At 38.7% G+C, this 24,675-nt stretch overlaps 3 protein-coding genes across 3 annotated transcripts; all 3 read right to left on the reverse strand.

Annotated features, from left to right (window-relative positions):
* Positions 1–1,490: 1,490 nt before the first annotated feature.
* Positions 1,491–4,545, reverse strand: LOC148913893 (uncharacterized). Its single transcript, XM_089036420.1, has 3 exons — positions 4,105–4,545; positions 3,600–3,732; positions 1,491–2,734 (listed from the first exon to the last, which is right to left on the reverse strand). The coding sequence occupies exons 1-3, from the start codon at positions 4,411–4,413 to the stop codon at positions 2,283–2,285; spliced, it is 894 nt and encodes a 297-aa protein (XP_088892546.1). The 5' UTR covers positions 4,414–4,545; the 3' UTR covers positions 1,491–2,282.
* Positions 4,546–14,305: 9,760 nt separating this feature from the next.
* LOC116302562 (uncharacterized) lies at positions 14,306–17,076 on the reverse strand. The gene is made up of 3 exons (XM_089025427.1): positions 16,849–17,076; positions 16,351–16,483; positions 14,306–15,772 (listed from the first exon to the last, which is right to left on the reverse strand). The coding sequence occupies exons 1-3, from the start codon at positions 17,074–17,076 to the stop codon at positions 15,321–15,323; spliced, it is 813 nt and encodes a 270-aa protein (XP_088881553.1). The 3' UTR covers positions 14,306–15,320.
* A 964-nt stretch (positions 17,077–18,040) lies between these two features.
* On the reverse strand, positions 18,041–23,641 carry LOC116302583 (uncharacterized). The gene is made up of 7 exons (XM_089025494.1): positions 23,070–23,641; positions 22,596–22,719; positions 22,170–22,509; positions 21,381–21,502; positions 19,590–19,924; positions 18,912–19,035; positions 18,041–18,785 (listed from the first exon to the last, which is right to left on the reverse strand). Exons 1-7 carry the CDS (start codon positions 23,457–23,459, stop codon positions 18,322–18,324), a joined length of 1,899 nt encoding a protein of 632 aa, XP_088881620.1. The 5' UTR covers positions 23,460–23,641; the 3' UTR covers positions 18,041–18,321.
* Between the last annotated feature and the right edge of the window lie 1,034 nt (positions 23,642–24,675).

Raw genomic sequence — 24,675 nt, forward strand, 5'->3', positions numbered from 1 at the left:
TGAATTGGGAGCTTTGGTAATGACTAGTAGGAATAGAAGACCGAACATTGGTAGTATTTTTTCGATGTTTCGCACTACTTTCAAGTTCAAGTCTTCAAGTTACAAATGAATAGAACCTCCCTCTATAAACTAGAAACTTACTGAAAGAAGATCCTTCCGAAAAATCACAAAACGAAACGAGTAAAATGATGAAAACTTGAGAACTGCAAAAACTCATTGTAGAGTACTTCAAGTAAATTCACAGCTTGCTTCAACAATACAACACTTTTTCTTTAAAGAAATAGTCCTAATTGTCCTTAGACCCAACGTAATCTGAAGATCAGGGACTCTAGGAAAAAGCTATGATATATAAATATAAAAAACGCAAGGAATACAAAAGAAATTGCGGAAATCGGGTTATTACTGAGACTCAGGTCAGTTCAATGGATCCACTTCAATATAATATTGTAACCGTCGGTTACTTAAGTTAACAAATAAGGCAACTGATACAGGACAATAACTGCAGAAGAAAAATGAAAGTAATTAATATGTTAGCAGAGGGAATCAAATTTTCTCCTGTGTGCATACATAAGTAATTAATACGTACATCACAGGTCTCTTATGTAAACAATGATAATTACATTTGGATTGAATGAAATGCACAACTGTTACTGATACGTACGGTTGTATCCTGGGTCTCTTATGTAAACAATGTTGAAAATTACCTTTGGATTGGCTAAAATACACACAGGTACATGTAGCCCAAGCTTGGTTTCTGTGGTGTCCTGCTATAAGGAAATGTATGGAGATTCATCAAAAATTTAAATAAAATCATTGAAACGTGAAATAAAGCCTCGAAATTTTACCCGATCATTGAGAAATAGCACTTCTTTCGCTCTGCGTGGTTATTTTTTGAATTTAGCCCGTTTTAAGATTCTTTTCCCCACCAGTAAGAAATAAGAGAAGGTTGGAAACTTATTTCTTACTGGTGGGGAAAAGAATCTTAAAACGGGCTAAATTCAAAAAATAACCACGCAGAGCGAAAGAAGTGCTATTTCTCAATGATCGGGTAAAATTTCGAGGCTTTATTTTACGTTGGTTTCAATGATTTTATTGAAATGTTTGATGAATCTCCATACATTTCCCTATAACAGGACACCACAGAAACCAAGCTTGGGCTACCTGTGGATGATGATGATGATCTAGTGATGATTATATCAAAGATGATGGTGATCTGATGATGATTATACTGATGTTAATGATGATCTGATGATGATTATACCAAAGATGATGGTGATCTGATGATGATTATACTGATGTTAATGATGATCTGATGATGTTTATACTGATGATGATGAAGATCTGATGATGATTATACTGATGATGATGATGATTACGATGATCTGATGATGATCTGATGATGATCCTGATACAACGGCCATTTTGAATTATAGCCCAAAGCTGATAATTTGAAGTCTTGGTGTTTCGTATATTGTTACTACTACAGCAAATTCAATTGTTTTTTAGGTGTATTTATCATTAAAAGCGTAAAGATATATAAAAAGACACCCTGACAGCCGTGCAGGGAATATATTTTGCAATAGAGAGTTTTAGATTGACTTTTTTTCTCCCCGCAAACGGCAAACGCGACCACGTTTTCATCGTTTTCCTGTATTTTACTTTACCTTTTACAAACCTTCTCACCAAAGACAAATATTCTTTTGTTTTTCTACTACTTGGACTTTTTTGCGATTCTTTTTAAGCTATTTGGAATAATTTTTAAATGGTCAACTGACGTTTCACATTTGCCGTGAACGTAAATCTAAAACTCTCTAATAATTATCCCTCAGCATCCTATAATGTCTTTAGTTAAAACAATCGAATTCAAAATGGCCGCCGTATCGGTATGATGGTCTATTCCGATAGACAAGATAAACAGTTAATAATAGATTAAAGGAAAACGAGCGAACCATGTTATTTCAGTTTTAACTTACACAAGTAACTATCCTTTGTAAATACGCTGAAATTCTGTCAGAAGATGATGATATCGATTAGATAATAATCACGGATTAACGAAAACAAGCGAAGCATAACTATATTTTTTTTCTTCTTTCTAGAAGGATCTAAAATTATGATCTCATTACATTGGCGGTCAACTTATTGGGTCAGCATTGAAAGGAATCTAAAACCATTTCAAGTCTTTAAAAAAAGCATAAATATAAATCTTTCCAAATTACATTAGCTTAATGTTTGATATACGGTAGTATATATTCTAGGCGCAGACGTCAATGGTTTTATATTTTTTAGCCAAACAATCCAAACACATAAACATCAGCACAACTTGTTCCACCATTATCACTCTCGGAATCGTTTCTAAGGTCTTCTGTGTACCAGATGCGATATTCCTGACCAGTGGTTATCACCATGGGACTGGTAAAGTTTTCAAAAATGAGCTCTTGAGAACTGGAGGTGAAGCCAGGAATACTGTAGCGTGAATATTGAGGAGCGCCATCTTGCGGCAGGATTCTTTGATTTGTGCTGTCGGTGATGATGGTCCAAAGTTTGTCACTATTCTTTCGACAACCCCAGTTACTCTTTCTTTCATCCTTCTCCTTATGACACGTCACATATCCAGAGAGATGGATCAGCTTGAGTTTATGGACTGCGGTTCCATTTATTTTCATGTAAAAACTTCCATAAGAATCGTTGCGAGCTCCAAAGCACACAGGACTGGCGTTGATCTTCAGCCATTCGTCTAAGAATATCAGAATAAGAAGCGGTTTCAGTTTTTGTGTGAAGAAATTTAAAAAAATCATGGACATTTGCGACATCTTAATTAGAAACAAATTTTTGGGCACTCTGCAGAAATGCTATCCTGCGTACAAGGTGACGACACTCGGCACATTTTCAAAATGGAAAAGTACCGAATCTGTGCAGAGGTTGTTTTCGTAAGTGACGGACCATTAAATTTTTAATCTGGAGAAGCACGATTTTCGAAGTGCTCGAATTCCCCCAAACTACACAAGTTGCAAGATATTTTCTTAACATTTTATGTCCTTGCATGATATTTTTTATACGCATCTTCACCTTTCAAATATTCAAACTGCAAGTAGTTCTTTGCAGAACTCAAATTTTAGTTATGCATGCGTACAACTCAAACTGTGTTCCTATGTCTGTTAACACCACGTATTGAGGAAACAACAGCGGTTATATTAAACGTTACGTTTTGAGGCAACTCAAAACGCGGTTCTGTACACAAATCAAGCTTCTGTACTTCACTGTCATGCAATGTTCACTATGCTAAAAATACTGTTATCTAATACTATACTTTCACGCACCACTATAGTTAGATAACAGCCTTATTATATGACCACTTTTCCTTGAAAAGGACAAAATGTTTTCGCCGTAAGATTAATATGCGATCGGACCGGTTGATACCGGAGAATCTAGACCAGTCCGCGATGCGGTCTATCCAATCAGATTGCTCGATTTGCTAGTGTCCAGGCTCTAAGATTCACGGTCATATAATAGATATTAATATAAATCAAGAGAAAATGAACTACTTCATATTCTTTTGCATTAATATAATAATATGAATCACAGTTAATGATTTGACTAACATGTTTTGGGCTGTGTCACATGTACATCACACACGTGACCCGTGAATTCCTGCTGGCAGAGACACCGGAAGTCATCGTAGCCTTCGTTTTGGCAAGTACCTCCATTCAAACATCTCGTTGTCTCGCACTTGTTCTAAAATTGTCATTTTCAAACAAAGTGAAAAACAGAACTGAAGATTATTTTTGTTGTCTTTCGTGAACAAGTTTGCAAAAAAAGTCTCAGAATTAACTGTGCTTAGTTTTAGTAAGAATATAACGAGAGCAAAATTGCTTTTTTAAATCTTATTGGGTATGAAATAACAAGTTGTACGATTTACGGCAAATTTGTTGGTTTGTCCTTCTAAGTGGTACGGTCTGTAAAATAGTACCCTTTAGAAAGAAGGCGGTACATTTCACCAAAAATACTATAATTACAAAAGGGTAAGTCGTAAACTCCTTTCAACTTTGAGATCTTTGAGACATAATTTAATGCTTATAACATATATGATAAAGTGTGATTACTCACCTTGAACCGAGTATAGTGATGGTAGTGTTTGGATGGTTTTAATAGTCCAGAATATTTGTTGGTCTCAGTTCGGAGCATCTGACATTCGTACAAACCATCTTTGTCAGGCACATCAGCCACGTTCAGCGAGAAACACTCTGGTAAACGATCACATTTCCAACAACACTGAAGAATGTTTGGCACTGCAATGGCTTGAATGATGTTCCCATCGAGCTTGTGGAACGGCATTTTGCTGAAAGAAGATCCTTCCGAAAAATCACAAAACGAAACGAGTAAAATGATGAAAACTTGAGAACTGCAAAAACGCATTGTAGAGTACTTCAAGTAAATTCACAGCTTGCTTCAACAATACAACACTTTTTCTTTAAAGAAATAGTCCTAATTGTCCTTAGACCCAACGTAATCTGAAGATCAGGGACTCTAGGAAAAAGCTATGATATATAAATATAAAAAACGCAAGGAATACAAAAGAAATTGCGGAAATCGGGTTATTACTGAGACTCAGGTCAGTTCAATGGATCCACTTCAATATAATATTGTAACCGTCGGTTACTCAAGTTAACAAATAAGGCAACTGATAAAGGACAATAACTGAAGAAGAAAAATGAAAGTAATTAATATATCAGCAGGGAATCTAATTTTCTCCTGTGTGCATATTAGTAATTAATACGTACATCCTGGGTCTGTTATGTAAATAAGGATGATGCACAACTGCTTCTGATACGGTTGTCTTTGACTTAAAATATGATAGCTTCTAAGATTTTTCGAATCTCGAATCTTCTTTATTCTACATCGAATTATATAATAGATTTTCACGAATGCGCGCTCTGATTGGCTGAAGAGCTATGTTTTATCAGAGCATAGAAACATAGATATGACGTCAAAACCATGTTTTCTATACAAAATTAAGAGGCTGTCTCTGTAAGAACCTCATAACCATTTTGGGTGAAAGAAAAAAACAGATTTCTTTCAAACTTTGTGTGTGAGTGTGCCCTTCAAAGGTTATTTCCAAAACATATTTTGTTTTGTGTCTCGGCGCTTTTTTGCAAAGTTTCAGGTGGGGTCCACTTGGGGGCCAAATTAGTGATTTTGACTACTTCTCATTCATGAAATTTGGGCGATGTTTAAAAATTCGTAATTCCATAGCAAATCATCACAACACTAAATCCTTCCATCTTATAGTAGATATATATCTTATGCAAAGATAAGTAGCCTTAAAGTTAAATATGAACTTATTTATATCTAGATATTTTAATTTTACCGACCATCGATAATCGACTTTGGCCAGTTGGCTAAAATATGGCTTAGGAAAAAAAAATCAAAACTCAAAAGTTAGACTTCGTAGGACTATAATATTTGAGTACTGCAGAGATAAAAGGTAGTTCTTACAGAAATTAAAATAATATTTTGCGGCCAGCAGGTTTTGAGAAGTGAACAGGTCGACAAACGTTCAGTATTTTTGAGATTTAATATGTTACGTCAAAAAGGTGCAAATAGTTTTGAAAGCGATTTATCTTTAAATGTATATAAATTCACTGTTTAAACTTATCTAATATATTTTAAAAACATTTTAACCACACAAATTGTAAAAAACGGTTTTAGAAAATGTTACACACGGTACTTTTGATCCCGTTCGAACCAATAGTTGACACGTTTTTGCTGGAACTTATATTTACTGCTTCTTTCTTTGAGATCTATGCTCAGTACATGTGTGTAAGAATATATCCCTATCTATATCTCTGGTTACAAAACTACTATCTGGTTACATGAACATTTCGTCACACACTCTAATATTTACATAAAGACTTAGTCACGAAATGCCGTACTAGTTTTGTGTCTCACATACTCCCCCACTTGAAATGATGTCCTCCTGGACATGACAAAACACTAAACATAAATCAGACGTGTACACTATTCAAAGACTATCTACAGATTATAGAGTTCAAGTGAATTGGGTTGATCAGGCCCAATCAGTTCATTGCTGTCTCGTTTTCTATAGTCCATATGACTTCTCTTGTCCGCCGGCGCTGGGCACGTCGTCTCTCTAATGTTTCGTGTAGTAGGACGTGTGTAGTCCCTGACTAATCATTGTGTATTTGACACAGTCCCGTTCCAGTTTTTTTTATTTTTTTGATAAACTATAAGAATAATATGCTAAAAATATATCTGTTAGTACTGCGGGTTGTAAGTGTTGTAGCCATTAAACTGTTGGCGATACACTGTCCATGGGTATACAGGTTGGTTGTAAGGTTGTTGAACTTGTCCTTGTCTAGACAAGACTGGTGGGTTGATGAAGGTCCCTCCGTGTGCAGGAGCGGGGTAGTGATACGTCCCTCCGTAATAAGGGTAAGCTGCGATACCATTTGCATGGTACCAGTTAGTCATTGGTGTCCCAAGAGTGTTGTAGGTTAGCGTCTGTGGAGGGCGTCTCTCGCGGACTGGTCTGCCTTCCGGTTCTGTAGGAGGAACTGCTTCTAATTCTGTGTCAGGTTCGCCTACAGTGATGAGCTGAGGTTGAGCGTCCTCAAGGTTCTGAGCTTGGTCATGGCTTGCGTAGTCTTCCTGAGGTAGATTGTCTTGCTGGGATACCTGGTCTTCTTGCGGGGGGTCTGTTTCCGCTGACTCATTATGTTCACGTTCATTAGTTGCTGGATTCAGTTCGTTTGGTAAAAACCCTCTAAACTGTTCTTCTGACTCGTCATCAGATGGACTGTCATTAGTTAGAAACTGAGGTTGTGTCAAGGCCGGTCTATCTTGATTCTGGTTTGCTTGCCTTTGTTCCATTTGTAGCTGGGTGTGGCCCAGTGGAAGTGAGTCACATGGTAGGAGTAGATTCCTGTGGAGTATTCTTCTTTTACCGTCGATTGGGCGTCCTTCCGGTCTCACAACGTATACCGGGATTCCCTCTCTCTTTTGTACTACCACATGAACCTTGTCCTCCCAATGTGATCTAAGCTTTCCTGGCCCTCCACGTTCAGAGAGGTTCCTGACCAAAACGCGGTCACCTGGCTGCAACTGTGTGTAGTGAACCTTCTGGTCATAGTTCTTCTTTCCTCTAGAGGTAGAGATATCAGCATTTTTCGCTGCCTTCAGGTATGCTTCCTGCATTGCTGTGTGCCATTTCTTAGCGAACTCGGTGTAGCTGGATGTTCCCTTTCTGTTTGATGTTCCGAGAATTATGTCGATCGGTAGTCTTGGAGTCCGGCCAAACATCAAATAAAATGGCGAGTAACCAGTTGAGCTGCTTTTAGTACAATTGTACGCGTGCACTACTTTATTTAGCGAGTCTTTCCATCTACTTTTCGCGGTTTCAGGCAAAGTTCTTAACATCGACAGCAGTGTCCGATTGAAGCGCTCTGCTTTCCCATTGCACTGTGGGTGATATGGAGTCGTCCGCACTCGAGATGTTCCTGATAGACGCTGGAGTTGTTGAAAGAGTTTGTTCTCAAATTCCTTTCCTTGATCGTGTACGATTGCACCAGGAAATCCGAATCGGAGAAAGAAGTCGTTGTACAGTCGTTCAGCTGCAGTTGCTGCTGATTTGTTTCTAGTTGCATATGCCTGCGCAAAGCGAGTGAAGTGATCGACTACTACCAGTATGTACTCATAACCACCCACGCTGCGCTCTAGATGAAGGTAGTCCACAGAGATTAGTTCAAAAGGCGCGGATGTGCTGATGGGTTGCAGAGGAGCACGAGTCTCTCGATTCGGTTTGCGTTGCTTGATACATTCGCATACGTGAGATACAAAATGAGTGATGTCTCTCTCCATGTTTGGCCAGAAGACTCGTTCACGTGCGAGGTGTACAACCCTCTCTGCCCCTAAATGTCCCATATCCTTGTGGAGTTCCTTGAACACTAAGTTGTGGTATTGTGGAGGAAGTACAAGCTGTTTATACTCTCCAATATGTCGGCGTAGTAGTCCATAGTCGTCTATATGTAGTTTATTCCAGTGTCGAACCAGAGATTTTGTCTGTGGTTGCTCCCTCCTCATCTCTCTGACTGTGGGGCAGCGTCCTTCAGTCTTCATGGCTAGTACGCGTCCTATTGCTGGGTCTTGTCGTTGAGCTTCCAAAATGGTATCTGTTGGGAGGCCGTTAATTGTCACTCCACTCAACATTTCTTCATCTGGAGTTATTAGAGTACCACCCACTGCTGCTATCCAGACGGCTTCACCTTTCTCTTGAGCATGGAGTCCATTGAAGGCCGCTGAGACGTCTTCTCTCGTTGTCGTGGTTGTGCAGGATTCCATGTAGGTGTTGATGTCAAGAGGCATTCTCGAGAGAGCATCGGCGTCACCATTTACGCTACCTGGGCGATACTTGATTGAAAACCTGAAATCAGCAAGTTCTGCTACCCAACGTTGGCCGGTCGCGTTCAATTTAGCTGTCGACAGTACATACGTAAGGGGATTGTTGTCTGTGTAGACGGTAAACTGCGGTGCGTAATAGAGATATTCGCGGAAATGGTTACAAATAGCCCATTTTAATGCTAGGAATTCTAGTTTGCCTGAATGTAAATTGTAATTCTTCTCAGCCTTCGTGAGTGCCCGCGAACCATACCCTATCACTCGCATAATACCGTTCTGCCTTTGATAGAGCACGGCTCCTAATCCCTCCTTTGATGCATCTGTGTGCAGTACAAACGACGTGTTGTAGTCTGGATAACCAAGTATGGGTGGTGTAGCCAAACAATTCAGCAGCTTCTCTAAGGCTTCCTGATGCTTGGCTGCCCAGGTTACTGGTTGCGAGGACGAAACGGCAGGCTGACTCCGTTTTCCACGGCGGAACGTTTTCTTGCACTGTTCTGGTGTGCTAGTTTCGTTTCGTCCTTGTAGGAGTTCAAACAGAGGAAACGCAATCCTTGAGAAGTCCTGAATATATCGCCGATAATATCCGACCAGCCCGAGAAGTTTTCTTACATCCCCGACTGTTTTGGGTTGCGAGTTTTTCAGTACTAGTACTGCGGCAACGTTCGATGGGTCGGGTTTATATCCTTCTGCGGATACGATTTGTCCCAGGTAACGGACTTCTCTTTGAAACAGCTTACACTTAGCAGGTTTTAACTTAATACCATGGGATCGTAAACGACGTAGAACCTGTCGGATGTGCTCGACATGGTCCTCAAAAGTCCTACTGTACACGATGACGTCATCGATGTAGGGGACGCAACAGTCATCTCGCATGTCGTGGAGACAGCCTTCCATGAATCGTTGGAACTCAGCAGGCGCTGTCATTAAACCAAAAGGAATTCTAACCCATTCATAGAGGCCCCATGGAGTCACGAATGCTGTAAGGTTTCGACAAGATGGATGGATGAATCCTTGGTGATAGGCTTTTCCTTGGTCCAACAACGAGAACCAGCTGTTCCCTCCAAGGTTCTCTAGAGTTGTCTGCACACGCGGCAGTGGGTGTCGGTCTGGAACTGTGCGCTCGTTCAGCTGACGATAGTCGACACACAGACGTAGGCTGCCATCCTTCTTACGAACGCACACTACTGGTGAAGAGTAAGAGGATCTCGAGTGTCGTATCCAGCCACGGTTTAGAAGGTCCTCCACGTACTGTTTTACCTCAGGATACAGAGGTCTCGGGATTGCTGTGTACGTTTTCTGGACTGGTCTGGTGTCTGATAGGTTGATAGACATTTGCAGCTCTTCAGCACAGCCGATGTCGTTGTCGTCTTGGGAGAAACTGTGGGCCTCTTCTTTGAGCATGCTCAGAGCGATGTTCTTTTGCTCGTCTGTCAGGCCGTCTACGCTAGGTAGGTGGGAGATTTCCTCGGCGCTAAAATCCGTTTCGCTGGGTGGTGTCGCTTGTTGACATGGTAGATCTCTCCGTGTTACCTCGACAGGTGTCACCGACCGTACTTGGTAGAGGCTACCGAGAACAGTGTGGCCCTTAATACGTACGTCATGGTCAGAGTGGTTTTCGACACTGATTTTCACGCGACTGGATGAGCCTCCCGAGATAGTCACTACAGATTCTGGTACATTTATTTCACTCGGCCACGAGGCTTGGGGGTCTGGTTCAAACAAAACTGGAATCTTACCCTCAGTCGGACCAACCTTTGCTGAGCACTTTATAATTGTTGCTTGCTTTTTGGGTATTACAATGTCTCGCTTGCAAGTTTTAATTTCGGCAAGTTCGCAGTATGGATCAACCGCGCGCAGCGTACTCACTAGCCCTTCTACGTCGCTTCTTTTCAGATGAGTCATTGTCGCCGCCATACTGTCTACTATTCCGTCCTTTGTTTCCCCTTCACGTTTAACAAGTTCTGCGATAACATTGTACCCAATAATAGGTGTGTCTAATTGGTCTCGTGAAACCAAGAAAGGAACTTTGACTTTAGCTCCCTCTCCTCCTGACAAAAGCTCAAAGTCTATTTCGACCCAACCCTCAAATGGGAAAGGGGTACCGTTGGCCGCTGTCAGGTTTAGATTTTGCCCATCTAAAAGTTCCCCTATTTTACGCACGGTAGTCCCATCCATTTGTTTGTCAATCCAGTCTTTGGGGAGGATAGAAACCTGAGCCCCAGTATCCCATAATGCATCAGTTTTGCGACCATTTAACAAACAAGTTATCATGCATTTCTTCCCCACCAAATTAACAACTTTGGTGAGTTGTCCTGGCGTGAGGTGTGTGCGGTAAAATCCTTGTTCTCTCATCTCTTCATTCTCTTGCTGGGTGAGATAGCCTATTGCATTGCAAAGTGTTTTGTGCTCATTCCAATGTGCAAACTTACACGCACTTGAACAGTAATTAACACTTTCGCATCCCGAACAAAGTATGACTGCTTCTTGTTTCCCTTGTACTCCGCACGACACGCACACATGGGACTCTTTGTTTTCCCGGACTACTCCCTGTCCCCCGGGCGTAGCCGTCGGGAGTTTCCCGACTTTGTTTTGCAACCCCGCGCGAAGTGTTCACCCGATCCACATTTAAAACAATGACTACAACTTTCAGCGTTGTTTTCTTCACATTTAGTGCAACGGCGAACATTCCTCTCTTCCTTCCTTCTTTCGCGCGGTTTATTTAAATCCGATCGAATTGCAGCCATTTCAGCCTGAAGAGCCTTGAGCGTTGCCATGTAGCTATCTTCACTCTGTGCTTTCCCACTGCCATAGTTCTTTGGCGCTGGTATTTTTCTATCGTTTTGTTCGACAGGAGCGTGAATTTGATTAACGAGCGCTTTGCGTGACCCAGGACTCAGCTTACTCATGCGCTCAGACTCTTCCGACGCCGCAGCATTTAATTTCTCCATTAGCTCTTCGTCACTAGCGTCAGCGTTTAACAGATGTGGCCGAAGCTTTGTGCGTATGGATTCCGACTGCAGGCCGGTCTCGATCACGTGGCGAAATAAACCATTTACTAACGCAGAGTCATACTTAACAGTTCCTTCGTTCGTTTGTGATGCAAAGAGAACTTGTTGGCGCAAATCCATGACTCTAATTAGAAAATCTTGCGGAGACTCCTTCGCAGCCTGACATGCCGTTGTCAATTCTTGGTAAAGCTCTGTACTAGGTTTCTGTTTATAATGTGCTTTTAGAATCTGCTCAAGTTTTCCTATCGTTAGCGCTGGCATCATTTCTAAATAAGATCTTAATTTAAGTGATGGACTAATCGCTCTGATCACGCCTTCGATTACTTCTGTCTCGCTGTATTTGTTCTTAAGACCAACCTCGATTTGCCTCAAGAGACTTACGAGAGACAAGCGGTCTTTGTGCGTATCTCCTCCAATCATACCAATGATACGAAAATCGCGCCTGAGTGCATTTCGTACATCTACGACGCCTACGTCACTAAGAGTACATACCGGTTCGATTGCTTCCTGTTTTGATGATTTGTTACCTGGTTGTAGAGATACCAACTTTTCGTTTGCTTCGTTGATTTGCTTCTGGTAATCCTCCATCATCTTCTTGAAGTTCTCTTGCATCTTCTCTAGTTCTTTCTTCGCTTTGTCGTATTCAGCATCCTTCTGCGCTGTGTTGCTCTCCTTGGTGAATTTGCCGATGTCTTCAATGACTAACTGTTTGTCCTCTGAGCTCTCTATTACTTCTTCGACTGTCCTCCGTATTTTCCTCGATAACTTTAGTTTTCCTTCATCTTCACAAGGCACCTTGAGGTGCTCTGCTAACTCCTGCAAGCGTTCTAGCGACAAATTTAAAATTTCTTGCTCCAATCTCAACTGCTGAGCCTCTAAATCAAAATCCATCGTAGCCGGCTTGGTCTGTTATTACACCACACCCCCAAATCTTGCAAAACCACGTTCTCTAAAGTTTTCAGGCGTCCAAACGGACATTAATTCCTCTTAGGCCACGTACATCAAGTCTTCAGTACCATACGAAGGGAATGCTTGACTTATTTGCGATGAAAGCATTCAAAGGAACGCTAATTTCGTATCCATGTGCGTCCAACACAACATCAACTTCTTCGACCACGAGGTCAATCGTCTTCCAGGTCTCGAGAACCGCCTTTTTACGAGAAATTCCTCGATTAGCGGTCCTGGCAGGGTCGCCAAAATGTTACACACGGTACTTTTGATCCCGTTCGAACCAATAGTTGACACGTTTTTGCTGGAACTTATATTTACTGCTTCTTTCTTTGAGATCTATGCTCAGTACATGTGTGTAAGAATATATCCCTATCTATATCTCTGGTTACAAAACTACTATCTGGTTACATGAACATTTCGTCACACACTCTAATATTTACATAAAGACTTAGTCACGAAATGCCGTACTAGTTTTGTGTCTCACAAAAACAGTATTAGAATCGAAAGACTGATATCACAACATGCCTTAACTGTAAGGTAAAATGCTGTATACTGTCATAAAATACAACGATAAGTTCACTCGAAATAAATAACTGCAAATTATTTGCACGATGCACAAACATCAATCGATGAACAAATCACAAGATTATTTGTTCATATTTTGCCTACAACCAAAACGAAATCCAAATAATCTAAATAAACATGCCTTTGAAAACGAGTCATCATCTGCAGTTCGATACAACTGTCATGTTGATACATTTAGGCCCAGAAGTATCCATTTTTAGTCTTCAATTTTGTCCTCAATGAAGTCTTTGAATATAGTAACATACTAAAAGATTATTCTTGTAACTTTATCGAGGATATTAGTTTAAAAAAACTGCCTTGTTATTTTCCTGAGTTCATCTTGTAGTTACTCTTTTCAAGTAGTCTAGTAGTAAAAGCCGCTGACCAGCAAAATAGATTCAGCTGTCACACGTGGACCACAGGAAGCCCATTCTTTGTTTATTTATTTTTATCTCGAAGCCAGAACTGCCCAATACCATGTCTATGTTTTGGACAGATCCACCAACCAGTGACATCATTGTCATTAACTTAAAATTTTCCTGACCTGGCCAAGATAAGTTGATACTATGTCAAGTCTTCTCGTGAAAGATGGTACTTTAGAAGATGACCTTGAATATCATCTGTACATTCCCGTAGTTTTACAAGATTTACCTTCCCTCTAGACTCTCCAAAATTTTTATCCGCATGAAAACAAACACTCAACATATTCAAACTTTTACTCTTCCGTACTGGTCCACGTGTGACAGCTGAATCTATTTTGCTGGTCAGAACAAAAGGTCAGAACAAAAGGTCTAATCTGGACCAATCAGATAGCCATATATGTCGCGTTTTTAGCAATTTTTTAGACAGACGCGCGCTCTTTTTGTAAACAAACCTCTTTTTTTTGTAATTTTACGCTATTTTTCTCGTAAAAATCTATTATATAAAGCGAATAGATCTATTTGTTAAATAAAGTTCTAGATTGAAGTTATGATGATCGTTATAGTAATCTGATAATGGTAAAAATGATCTGAAGATGATGATGAGGACTATGATGATGAAAGATGATGATGAATATACCGATAATGATGATGATCTCAGTGATGATGATTATACCGATGATGATGATGATCTGATGATGATTATACCGATGATGATCTGATGATGATTATACTGATGATGATGATGATCATCTGATGATGATCTATAATTATAATAAACATACTGGGAATAACGAGATCTGGTGTTTTTTGTAATGTTTATAGTAACTTCTACATCATTACATACATATACAGTCAAATTATTAGTTTTCTCTAAGATATCACAGTCACTAAACGATGAAATACTAATGGTGAACATTGTGAACATAAACGTCAATGCATGCTGAAGTTAATAATTACATAAGTTAGTAAAATAATAGCAGTTATTATCATCAAGAACAAAAAGGAATTTTCAGTAAAAAAACATCGTAATAAGAACCAATAAGATAATCCATATATTTTCGAAACGATTAGAAAACATTACAGCACATTGTGAATCACATACCGGTGTGTTTACGCCTTCGCTTACGTATACAGTAGTTCTTTTTCTTTGTTTATCAGCAAAGCCGTGTGGAAATTAAGCAGTTGAGTCCTTTGTAAGGTCAAAGTCTGGATAAGATTTATAAGTTGTTTCGCTATTTGTATAGATAGATAGATTTTTCTCGATAAATGATTCACGATAATTGGTTCTCGATAAATTGTTCACGATAAATTGGTCACTCTTCAATGTTCGCTCGTAAGGTGTTCTCTTATCATGTTCGCGGTCCAACCCGTTCCGAAAACGCTCGACATCTTTTAGTGTGGGTCTACCGCGAACGATGTGGGCGTTTGGTAGTGGTTGGAGCGCACAGAAGACAGCAAAGTTAGAGGCATTACTTGCAAATTTCAGTACTCATTGGTTCTGCAAACGCACGTGCACACAGTGCCATACGTCAGACCTAGACCCTAAGCACATGCTCAGTTGATATAAGTGAAGTACGCATGCGTGTTTGACGACCCAGGCGTCCCTAACTAGCATTAAGTGCGCATGCCTGCTTTTTGTAGACGAACATGGAAAATACGACGAATAACAACGGGCGATTTATAACTCGTGCCTTCCTTCGGAAAGAAGCCCGAGTAATAATAGATTAACGAAAAGCGAGCGAGGCATAACTATCTTTTTTCCCCTTATTTCTAAAAGGATCTAAAATTATGATCTCATTACATTGGCGATCAGCTTATTGGGTCAAAATTGAAAGGAATCTAAAACCATTTCAAGTCTTAAACAAAAGCATAAATATGAGTCTTTCCAAATTACATTAGCTTAATGTTTGATATACGGTAGTATATATTCTAGGCGCAGACGTCAATGGTTATATATTTTTTAGCCAAACAATCCAAACACATAAACATCAGCACAACTTGTTCCACCATTATCACTCTCGGAATCGTTTCTAAGGTCTTCTGTGTACCAGATGCGATATTCCTGACCAGTGGTTATCACCATGGGACTAGTGAAGTTTTCAAAAATGAGCTCATGAGAACTGGAGGTGAAGCCAGGAATACTGTAGCGTGAATATTGAGGAGCGCCATCTTGCGGCAGGATTCTTTGATTTGTGCTGTCGGTGATGATGGTCCAAAGTTTGTCACTATTCTTTCGACAACCCCAGTTACTCTTTCTTTCATCCTTCTCCTTATGACACGTCACATATCCAGAGAGATGGATCAGCTTGAGTTTATGGACTGCGGTTCCATTTATTTTCATGTAAAAACTTCCATAAGAATCGTTGCGAGCTCCAAAGCACACAGGACTGGCGTTGATCTTCAGCCATTCGTCTAAGAATATCAGAATAAGAAGCGGTTTCAGTTTTTGTGTGAAGAAATTTAAAAAAATCATGGACATTTGCGACATCTTAATTAGAAACAAATTTTTGGGCACTCTGCAGAAATGCTATCCTGCGTACAAGGTGACGACACTCGGCACATTTTCAAAATGAAAAGGTACCGAATCCGTGCAGAGGTTGTTTTGGTAAGGGACGGAGCATTTAATTCTTAATCTTGACGGGCACGAATTTTTGAAGAGATCGAATTTTCCCCCAACTACACAAGTTAAGAGATATTTTCTTAACAGATCATGTCCTTGCTCTATATCTTTTTATGCGCATCTTCACCTATTAAATATTCAAACTGCAAGTAGTTCGACTCAAATTGTGTTCCTATATTTGTTAACACCATGTTTTGAGGAAAGAACATTGGTTCTTTATGCCTCAGTGTCAAACGTTACGTTTTGAGGCAACTGTCATGCAATGTTCACTATGCTAAAAATACTGTTATCCAATACTACATTTACACGCACCACTATAGATAATAATATTAATATAATAATATGAATCACAGTTAATGATTTGACTAACATGTTTTGGGCTGTGTCACATGTACATCACACATGTGACCCGTGAATTCCTGCTGGCAGAGACACCGGAAGTCATCGTAGCCTTCGTTTTGGCAAGTACCTCCATTCAAACATCTCGTTGTCTCGCACTTGTTCTAAAATTGTCAATTTCAAACAAAGTGAAAAACAGAACTGAAGATTATTTTTGTTGTCTTTCGTGAACAAGTTTGCAAAAAAAAGTCTCAGAATTAAATGTGCTTAGTTTTAATAAAAATATAACGAGAGCAAAATGGCTTTTCTAAATCTTACTGGGATGAAAGAAAAAGCTACACAATTTAAAATTTGTTGTTGTACAGTCCGTAAAATGGTACCTTTTTAGAGGGACGGCGGTACATTTCACTAAAAATACTGCTTTACAGTACACTCCTTTCAACTTTGAGATCATTGAGACATAATTTAATGCTTATAACATAAAGTGTGATTTCCTTTTTTTGAAACGATTTCTTTATGAAATACTCACCGTGAATCGTGTATAGTGGTGGTAGTGTTGGGATGGTTTTAATAGTGCAGAATATTTGTTGGTCTCAGTTCGGAGCATCTGACATTCGTACAAACCATTTTTGTCAGGCACATCAGCCACGTTTAGCGAGAAACACTCTGGTAAACGATCACATTTCCAACAACACTGAAGAATGTTTAGCACTGCAATGGCTTGAATGATGTTTCCATCGAGCGTGAAGAACGGCATTTTACTGAAAGATGATCCTTTAGATTGAGCATGTGAATTGGAAACTTTGGTAGTGATTAGAATAATAATTGCGGCTTGAAGAAGGAAAACATATTTGATTTGCGAAATTTTCCGAATCATATTTGTCATATTGTAGAGTATTCGTTTTCCCCTGGTCTTTCTAAATCTTTCCTTCCTTTCACAGTTGTTCCATTCCTTTTTAAACTCACAATAAAAAGCTTCACAAACCTCTAGCGGTTACAGGACCCTTCCATGCATGGAGCAAAACTTCTTCTGGACGACGAAATACAAATGGGTAAGTTTAATACTTCGATAACTAAAGATATATTAGATATTGAATAAACTAGACGGCAAAATATCGATCAAATTAATATCAATAAAGTATGAAATTTATGTGAATTTAATCAATAACTGCCGCAGTTATAAACAAATTCGACTTTAATTTAAAACTGTCTTATGGTTTCATATGCAGTTGATTTGTCTGTCATCTAGTTAAGGGCAGTCAGAAAAATTAATAAACAAAAAAGATAAATATTTTGGTTGATCAATGTTGAGTAACAGTATGAGACTCCTGAATGTTATAAAGTATGCGTGTGTGTCTTCAGTAGGATTGATTGATTGAGTAAAGTGTTCTCAGTTAGAAATGAAATTCTAATTTATATATAGCAAATATTGACATTTTCCAATAAACAATTTTATTATTTACATGAACCAGAAATAACAATGAAATGAACCAAGAAAACTAACACCAATGACAGCCGAACCTTAGTTTTGGATTTTCAATATGCCGGTCTTCTTATATAAACTAACAAAACTTTTATCACGTCAGTGATATATCAGTTAAAAACGTATTACTGAAACTAACTACAAATCTATCTAGTTAGCTTACATCAATCACAGCGCCGAAACTTAGTTTCTTATTTACAGCATATCAACTTTTGGATTTTGAAAAAAAGAACTTTTTTCTTTTATCAAGTCAACATACAACTTAAATAAGTAACGTCAATAATTACTGATGTAGTAGTTAAAAACTGATTACTGAAGTAAGACGAATAAATTTAGACACCTGCACTTCTGATCGATAATCCTTGTCTCATGAAGTTCTTCTCGGGTTACCTGTGTTATTTAAGTCGAGCCATGTGTTCAAGTTTGTTTCTAGTCTCTACTCCTCTACATGATGATAAAGGAAGCCCATGTCATGTATTATTATCTTTATCCCTAATACATCACATTCACACAACGACATTACATGTACACATACATGTATACGTCGGTACATGACGTTCCTTCGTTGTTGTCGTCGCTAGACTCCTTGAGATCCTGCCCAAACCAGATGCGATACTCTTGACCAGCGATAACTTCCATCGGTGTTTTGAAATTTTTAAAGATAAGCTCAGAAGACTTCGGATGTAAGCCAGGAATGCGATATCTCAATTCTTCAACATTCACAATGAATTTATCTTGCGGAAGAATCTTTTGATCTTCGTTGTTGGTCATGATAGTATTCAGGAATTCTTGCACTTCATCGCTTCGTCCACATCCCCAGTTACTTCGTCTTGAATAATCATCGTTAATGCATGACACATATCCAGATCGATGGACCAGCTTCACTGTGGGGACTGTGCCATTTTCTTTGATGTAGAAACTACCATATTCTGAGTTTTGAGCTCCAAAGCAGACGGGGCTGGTGTTGATCTTCAGCCATTTGTCTGTCAAAGGAAACACACAGTAAAGCTCGAGTGCCTTTCATGATATGCAAGATTAACATAAAAGTGACACATTTTGATGCAAATGTGCATGTCTGGTAAAAACATTTACACATTCTTTACTTGTACATATTTTGATGCGAATGTCGCACAGATTACCCGTAAATCCTTTTGGGCAGTTGCACCGGAAGTCATTGAGCCCAAGGCTTTCACACGTACCTCCATTGAGACATCTCGATAGAACACATTGGTGCTGGAATAGAAAAAAAATGTTGTGGAGGTTATAGATCCTTACAGTTATTACAGGTTATACTATTTGTAACTTTCATGATCAAAGGCATAAGGTCGTCGTTTAACACCAAGTTTTCGCAAGTATTTCCATTCAAACATGTCGTTGTCTCGCATTTGTTCTAAAATTGTCAATTAAACAAAGTGAAAAACAGAACTGAAGATTATTTTTGTTGTCTTTCGGGAACAAAGAAAAAAACATAACTAAATGTGCTTAGTTTAAGTAAAAATATAACGAGAGCAAAATGGCTTTTTTAAATGTTACTGGGGATAAAATAACAAGTTGTACTATTAACAGCAAATTTGTTGGTTTGTCCTTCTAAGTGGTACAGTCGGTAAAATAGTACCGGACTCTAGAAGGAAGGCGGTACATTTCACCAAAAATACTACAATTACAAAAGGGTAAGTCGTAGACTTCTTTCAACATTGTGATCATTGAGACATAATTTTTAAAATGCTTATAACATAAATAAAGTGTGATATCCTTTTTTTGAAACGATTTCTTCAGGACATACTCACCTTGAATCGTGTATAGTGATGGTAGTGCTGGGATGGTTTCAATAGTCCAGAACATTTGTTGGTCTCAGTTCGGAGCATCTGGCATTCGTACAAATCATTTTTGTGAGGCACATCAGCCACGTTGAGCGAGAAACACTCTGGTAAACGATCACATTTCCAACTACACTGAAGAATGTTTGGCACTGCAATGGCTTGAATGATATTCCCATCGAGCTTGAAGAACGGGATTTTACTGAAAGATGATCCTTCGGATTGAGCATGTGTATTGGAAGCTTTGGTAATGATTAGTAGGAATAGAAGACCGAACATTGGGAGAACATTTTTCGATGTTTCGGCTTAGAACCGCTCACACTACTTTCAAGTTCAAGTCTTCAAGTTACAAATGAATAGAACCTCCCTCTATAAACTAGAAAACTGAAAATAACAGTCGGCATCTTTGTGTTTGCTTATCGTTAATTGAAAATCAAGTGCAGAAGATGAAAAAAGCGATAACATGAATCACACAGCATCTCGCGTCTTGTAATGAATAGACAGTGCAGTCAACTTGTCTAGCTCATATCATCAATCTAATATATCTTTTACAAGTGAGAGGTTTTCAGTGTCCCATGTTGTTAGTCAGTCTCAGCGTGTGTTTCAGTATTTATTATATTAATTTTTTTCTTTTTTCTTTTTTGCCGTGTGACCATTTTATAAGATTTCCTTCATTCTGTTATGCAGTCTCAGAGCTATTGTATTCTTTTCAACAGGGTTTTTCTTTTGCAGTGTACAATTTTATTATTGAGTCTTAATTTATATTTGAGAATCTATTGTAATCTTGGTAAGAGATATCTTTCTGTAGAGGTTTGATGATAGATTTGTCTCATTTGTTATTTCCAAAATATACTCTAATCTAACTGGTAACCTTTGTTATTCAGGGATTGTTTAACTTGAGTAACTGTTTATTGCTAAATTTAGCCAACCCAAAATTATATTTGATTCTACCCAGCTGAGGTGACCTTCGGAACAAATTCAAGGTCAACCAATCAGAATCACTAAAAACGACATCAAAACAACAAACAGAAAGAGCACTGGCGCGCTAGATGACGCCCTGCAGTAGGGTAAGGTAAATTTAAACTGCATACGGTTTCTAAAAATAGCCCAACCGGGAATTTACATGGCGTGCGCCTTGTTAAGAAGTTTCCCTCTCTTATTTATGCTTTCTTAGTTGTAGTCAAAAATATTTGACCCATAATCCCTTTCGGGGAACGCAGTCAACCCAGGACGGGAACTCTGATAGGAATTTCCCTTTGCCAGATTAGCAGAATGAAAAAAGAAATCAAAGGCTGATATCGACTTTGATAAACACTAATCAAACTAACAGTGAAAAAATTTAGGAGACTTCGTAACACCGGTATTTTTGTTTGCACTATAATGCATGTTCGAGCCGATGTTCTGATAAATAAGATTGTATAGTTCCAGGTGATGCTAAGTGAAAGATATATGACATAGAAGGGTAGTTTTGTATGGAGGTTATGGAAGAGTAGCTTCATAGGATAACAAATAGCTTGTAGACTGAATGTCTCCCAAAATACAGCACAATATTTGAAGACATCACTTTTGGGGCTTCTCATGTAAATCATGAATATACTTTTATTAAGACAGAAGGGCTTTGCATGTCAGGCCCTCGCCTTTTAGGATTATTAGGGATTTTTTATAATAAATAATTGACAAATTAGTGACCAAAAATTTTCCTTTTGCTTAGTTGTGAATCTTCGTATACACCGGCGCTTGTGATCAAACGCGCGCATGCACAGTGACTCGTATCATCAGAACTTGCGTTCCTTTTGGTCAGCTGATTATCCATAAGAAACGAATCACACTGGGGACAAGATTGGTATGCATATAACTGTTGATGTAATTCAAACAATGACAAACTGGAACAAATGTAAATCACTGATTATTTATTATATATAGAGATTATCACATGTTAAGAGCTTTTTTTTTCACGAGTTTTTCTCATCATATCGCGAACGAGCGAGTCCTCGAGCGTTGTCGACCCTAAATGTTTAATAATTAGCTTTATGTCAAATAAATGTGCAGCCAAAAGTAGAAAACAACAAAATATCATGAAGGAAAGATCACGGGAAATTTCTTTAGATACTTGAAATGTTTATGGAGTACGTTTCGATCCGTTACCGTACCACGGATCTCAGTTCTAAAGTGATCTGAAGAATATGGCCGCACTGATAGAAAAGTCTGAGTTAAACAATATTATCAAATACTCTAAGTCGGAGACAAACATTTCAAGTATTATTATGAATCCTAATATCAATAATAGTATTTTTACTGAATTTTGTTTTGCTTTCTCCTTTCCTCAGTTTATGCGTATACCTCTTCTTCAGATTCATCTAGTTCTCTTTGAAAGCCTCTAACAGTTTTGCATATCTTTCTTTGTATACACCTACTTGCAAGAATGTTGTCATACGAAAATAGAACATTAGTGATTTAGTGGAATAGGAATTATATTAAAAAACAAAAGAAGATCACTGAAGCTGAACTTTTTCTTTTGTCTTTTAATCTATTCCTTTCTCACTAAATTACTAATGTTCTAAAATAAAGATCAGTTCAGGAGCCTCGGAAGCCGTACCTGGTATAACATATGACATATCCATATCACTTATGTTAGATTCGTCTCGAGGAAGAATCTTTTTGTCTTGGTCGTTGGTAATGATAGTCAATAAGCGGTCCAGTCTACCATTGTATGGTGCACATCCCCAGTTACTTCGGGCTGAAGTCGAGTCTGTAGTACATGCTACATATCCAGATCGATGGACCAGCTTGACGGTGATGACTGTTCCATTTTTTGTGATGTTAAAGCGACCAAACGCCGAGTCTTTAGCTCCAAAACAGACAGGATCGGTGTTGATCTTCAGCCATTTGTCTGTGAATGATAACGAAACCGCACATCTAAGTCATGAGTGCTTAAACTCAACCGCATATTGTAATTAACAGGTGTAATAAACTTACACATTTTGATGCGAATGTTGCACAAATTACCCGTAAATCCTTGCGGGCAAAGGCACTGGAAGTCAATAAGCCCAAGGCTTTTACACGTTGCACCATTGAGATATCTCGAAATAACACAGAAATCCTGAAATAGAAGAACTCTTCTGAAAGGTTTTGATATTTAAACAAGTTATTCCAAGTTAAGTGCCCGCCATATAACTGTCAGCTAGATATCTTTCTCTTTCAGTCACGGCAGATGTGCCCGTAAGTTTTGCAGTGCTCGCTCTCACTCTCACTTTCAAATCTGCCATCATATTTGAGCAGAATTGATTCTTGGTTTTGATTTACCATCAGAGTGGTAAACTAAATTATTTATAAAAAATCTATCCCTTCCAGAATGGTCAAAAGCTACTGAACTATTCGAGACACCCTAATGTGAAATTCAGTCAACACTTTGAGTAATACTATCAGTACGGGTGTTATTTGTTCTCTTACCGTGAATCGTGTATAGTTGTGATAGTTTTGGGATGGCTTTAATAGTCCAGAATATTTCTTGGTCTCAGTTCGGAGCATCTGACATTCGTACAAACCATCTTTGTCAGGCACAACAGCCACGTTCAGCGAGAAACACTCTGGTAAACGATCACATTTCCAACAACACTGAAGAATGTTTGGCACTGCAATGGCTTGAATGATATTCCCATCAAGCTTGTGGAACGGCATTTTGCTGAAGGATGATCCTTCCGATTGAGCACGTGAATTGGAAGCTTTGGTAATGACTAGTAAGAATAGTAGACCGAACATTGGTGGAATATTACTGCTCAGAGCCATTTGCACTACTCTCCAGTTCAAGACTTTCAACACATGATGAGAGCCTTCCACCATAAACTAGAAAAAATAATAACAGTCGGCATCTTTGCGTTCGCTCATTGTTGATTGAAAACCAACTGCAGAAGCCGAAAAAAGCGATAACATGAAGCACACAGCATCTCGCTGCTCATAATGAGCGTTGTTTGACTTGAGCCCACTGCTTATTACAGATATACATCTTTTGTGAAATTCTCTACACTAACTGCTCAGCAGTCGACGAGAACTAAAATAAACTTAGTTGTGGATAAAAGGAAAAGGGATTGTTACTTAGATTACTAAACTAAACAAATGAGGTAATTCAGTTCCTGTTCCCAACTTTTGATAAAAAATTAATTAAATTTGTAGTAGGGTACATGTCAAGCACATTTCTTTCAATTGATATTTCAAATACAGAGAAAGAAGAAGGCAAGGCGATGGAATACAAACAACTCTTTTTCTTGAATGCAAATCATTTATTACAGGTGCATCTTGAGTTTTTTATTCACATTCGTGACTTACAATTAAGCTGTTTTCAAAAAAGGTAGGTGAAGGTTTTTTTGCACAATGGGCAATGTGTATACCAACAGCGTGAGCCGAAAGGTCACAACAATATAGAATTTTCTCAGACTTTCTCTATCTGTTTTTCTTCCCGGCATAGTCTTCTTCTGTGCTGACATTATTTACGTATGAATATAATACAATCCAACATAAAACAAAACCTTCGAAACCTTTTTTAAAAATAGCCGTATACCACTCCGTACCTTGGATTTTACTGTCTACCTTTTATCATCAATCAGTTTTTAGAGAAAGTACAAGTCGTCGTTTGTTGCTATCTTCGCGTGTGGTCACTGAAATTTGCAGCTGTGTCATATTTTAGAATAAACTCATACTAGACTACGGCATGTTATAGCTTACTGGTCGTCAAGACACTACAGCTGCAATCAACAATGACATGCATGATTCCGTGATTATTTGATCTAAGGCAAATTAATAAAGTCGAAAATTAATTAAAAGTCGTTAAACTGGTCGCCAAGATGCTACAGTATTCGGCAATAACGCTGATATTTGTTTAGAACAATCCGTACATGTAAACATCTGTACATGACGTTCCTTCGTTGTCGTACGTTATCAAACTTCTTAAGGTCTCAGTCCAAACCAGATGCGATACTCTTGACCAGCGGAAGCTTTTGCAATGATTATGACGAAAATTAGACCTAACATTGTTGGTATTAGATCCTTCCGCAATACTCTC

This window comes from Actinia tenebrosa, unplaced genomic scaffold (genome assembly GCF_029948245.1).
Source record: "Actinia tenebrosa isolate PJP-AT-01 unplaced genomic scaffold, QUT_ActTen_1.0 PGA_scaffold0__85_contigs__length_37466705, whole genome shotgun sequence".
Taxonomy (NCBI): domain Eukaryota; kingdom Metazoa; phylum Cnidaria; class Anthozoa; order Actiniaria; family Actiniidae; genus Actinia; species Actinia tenebrosa.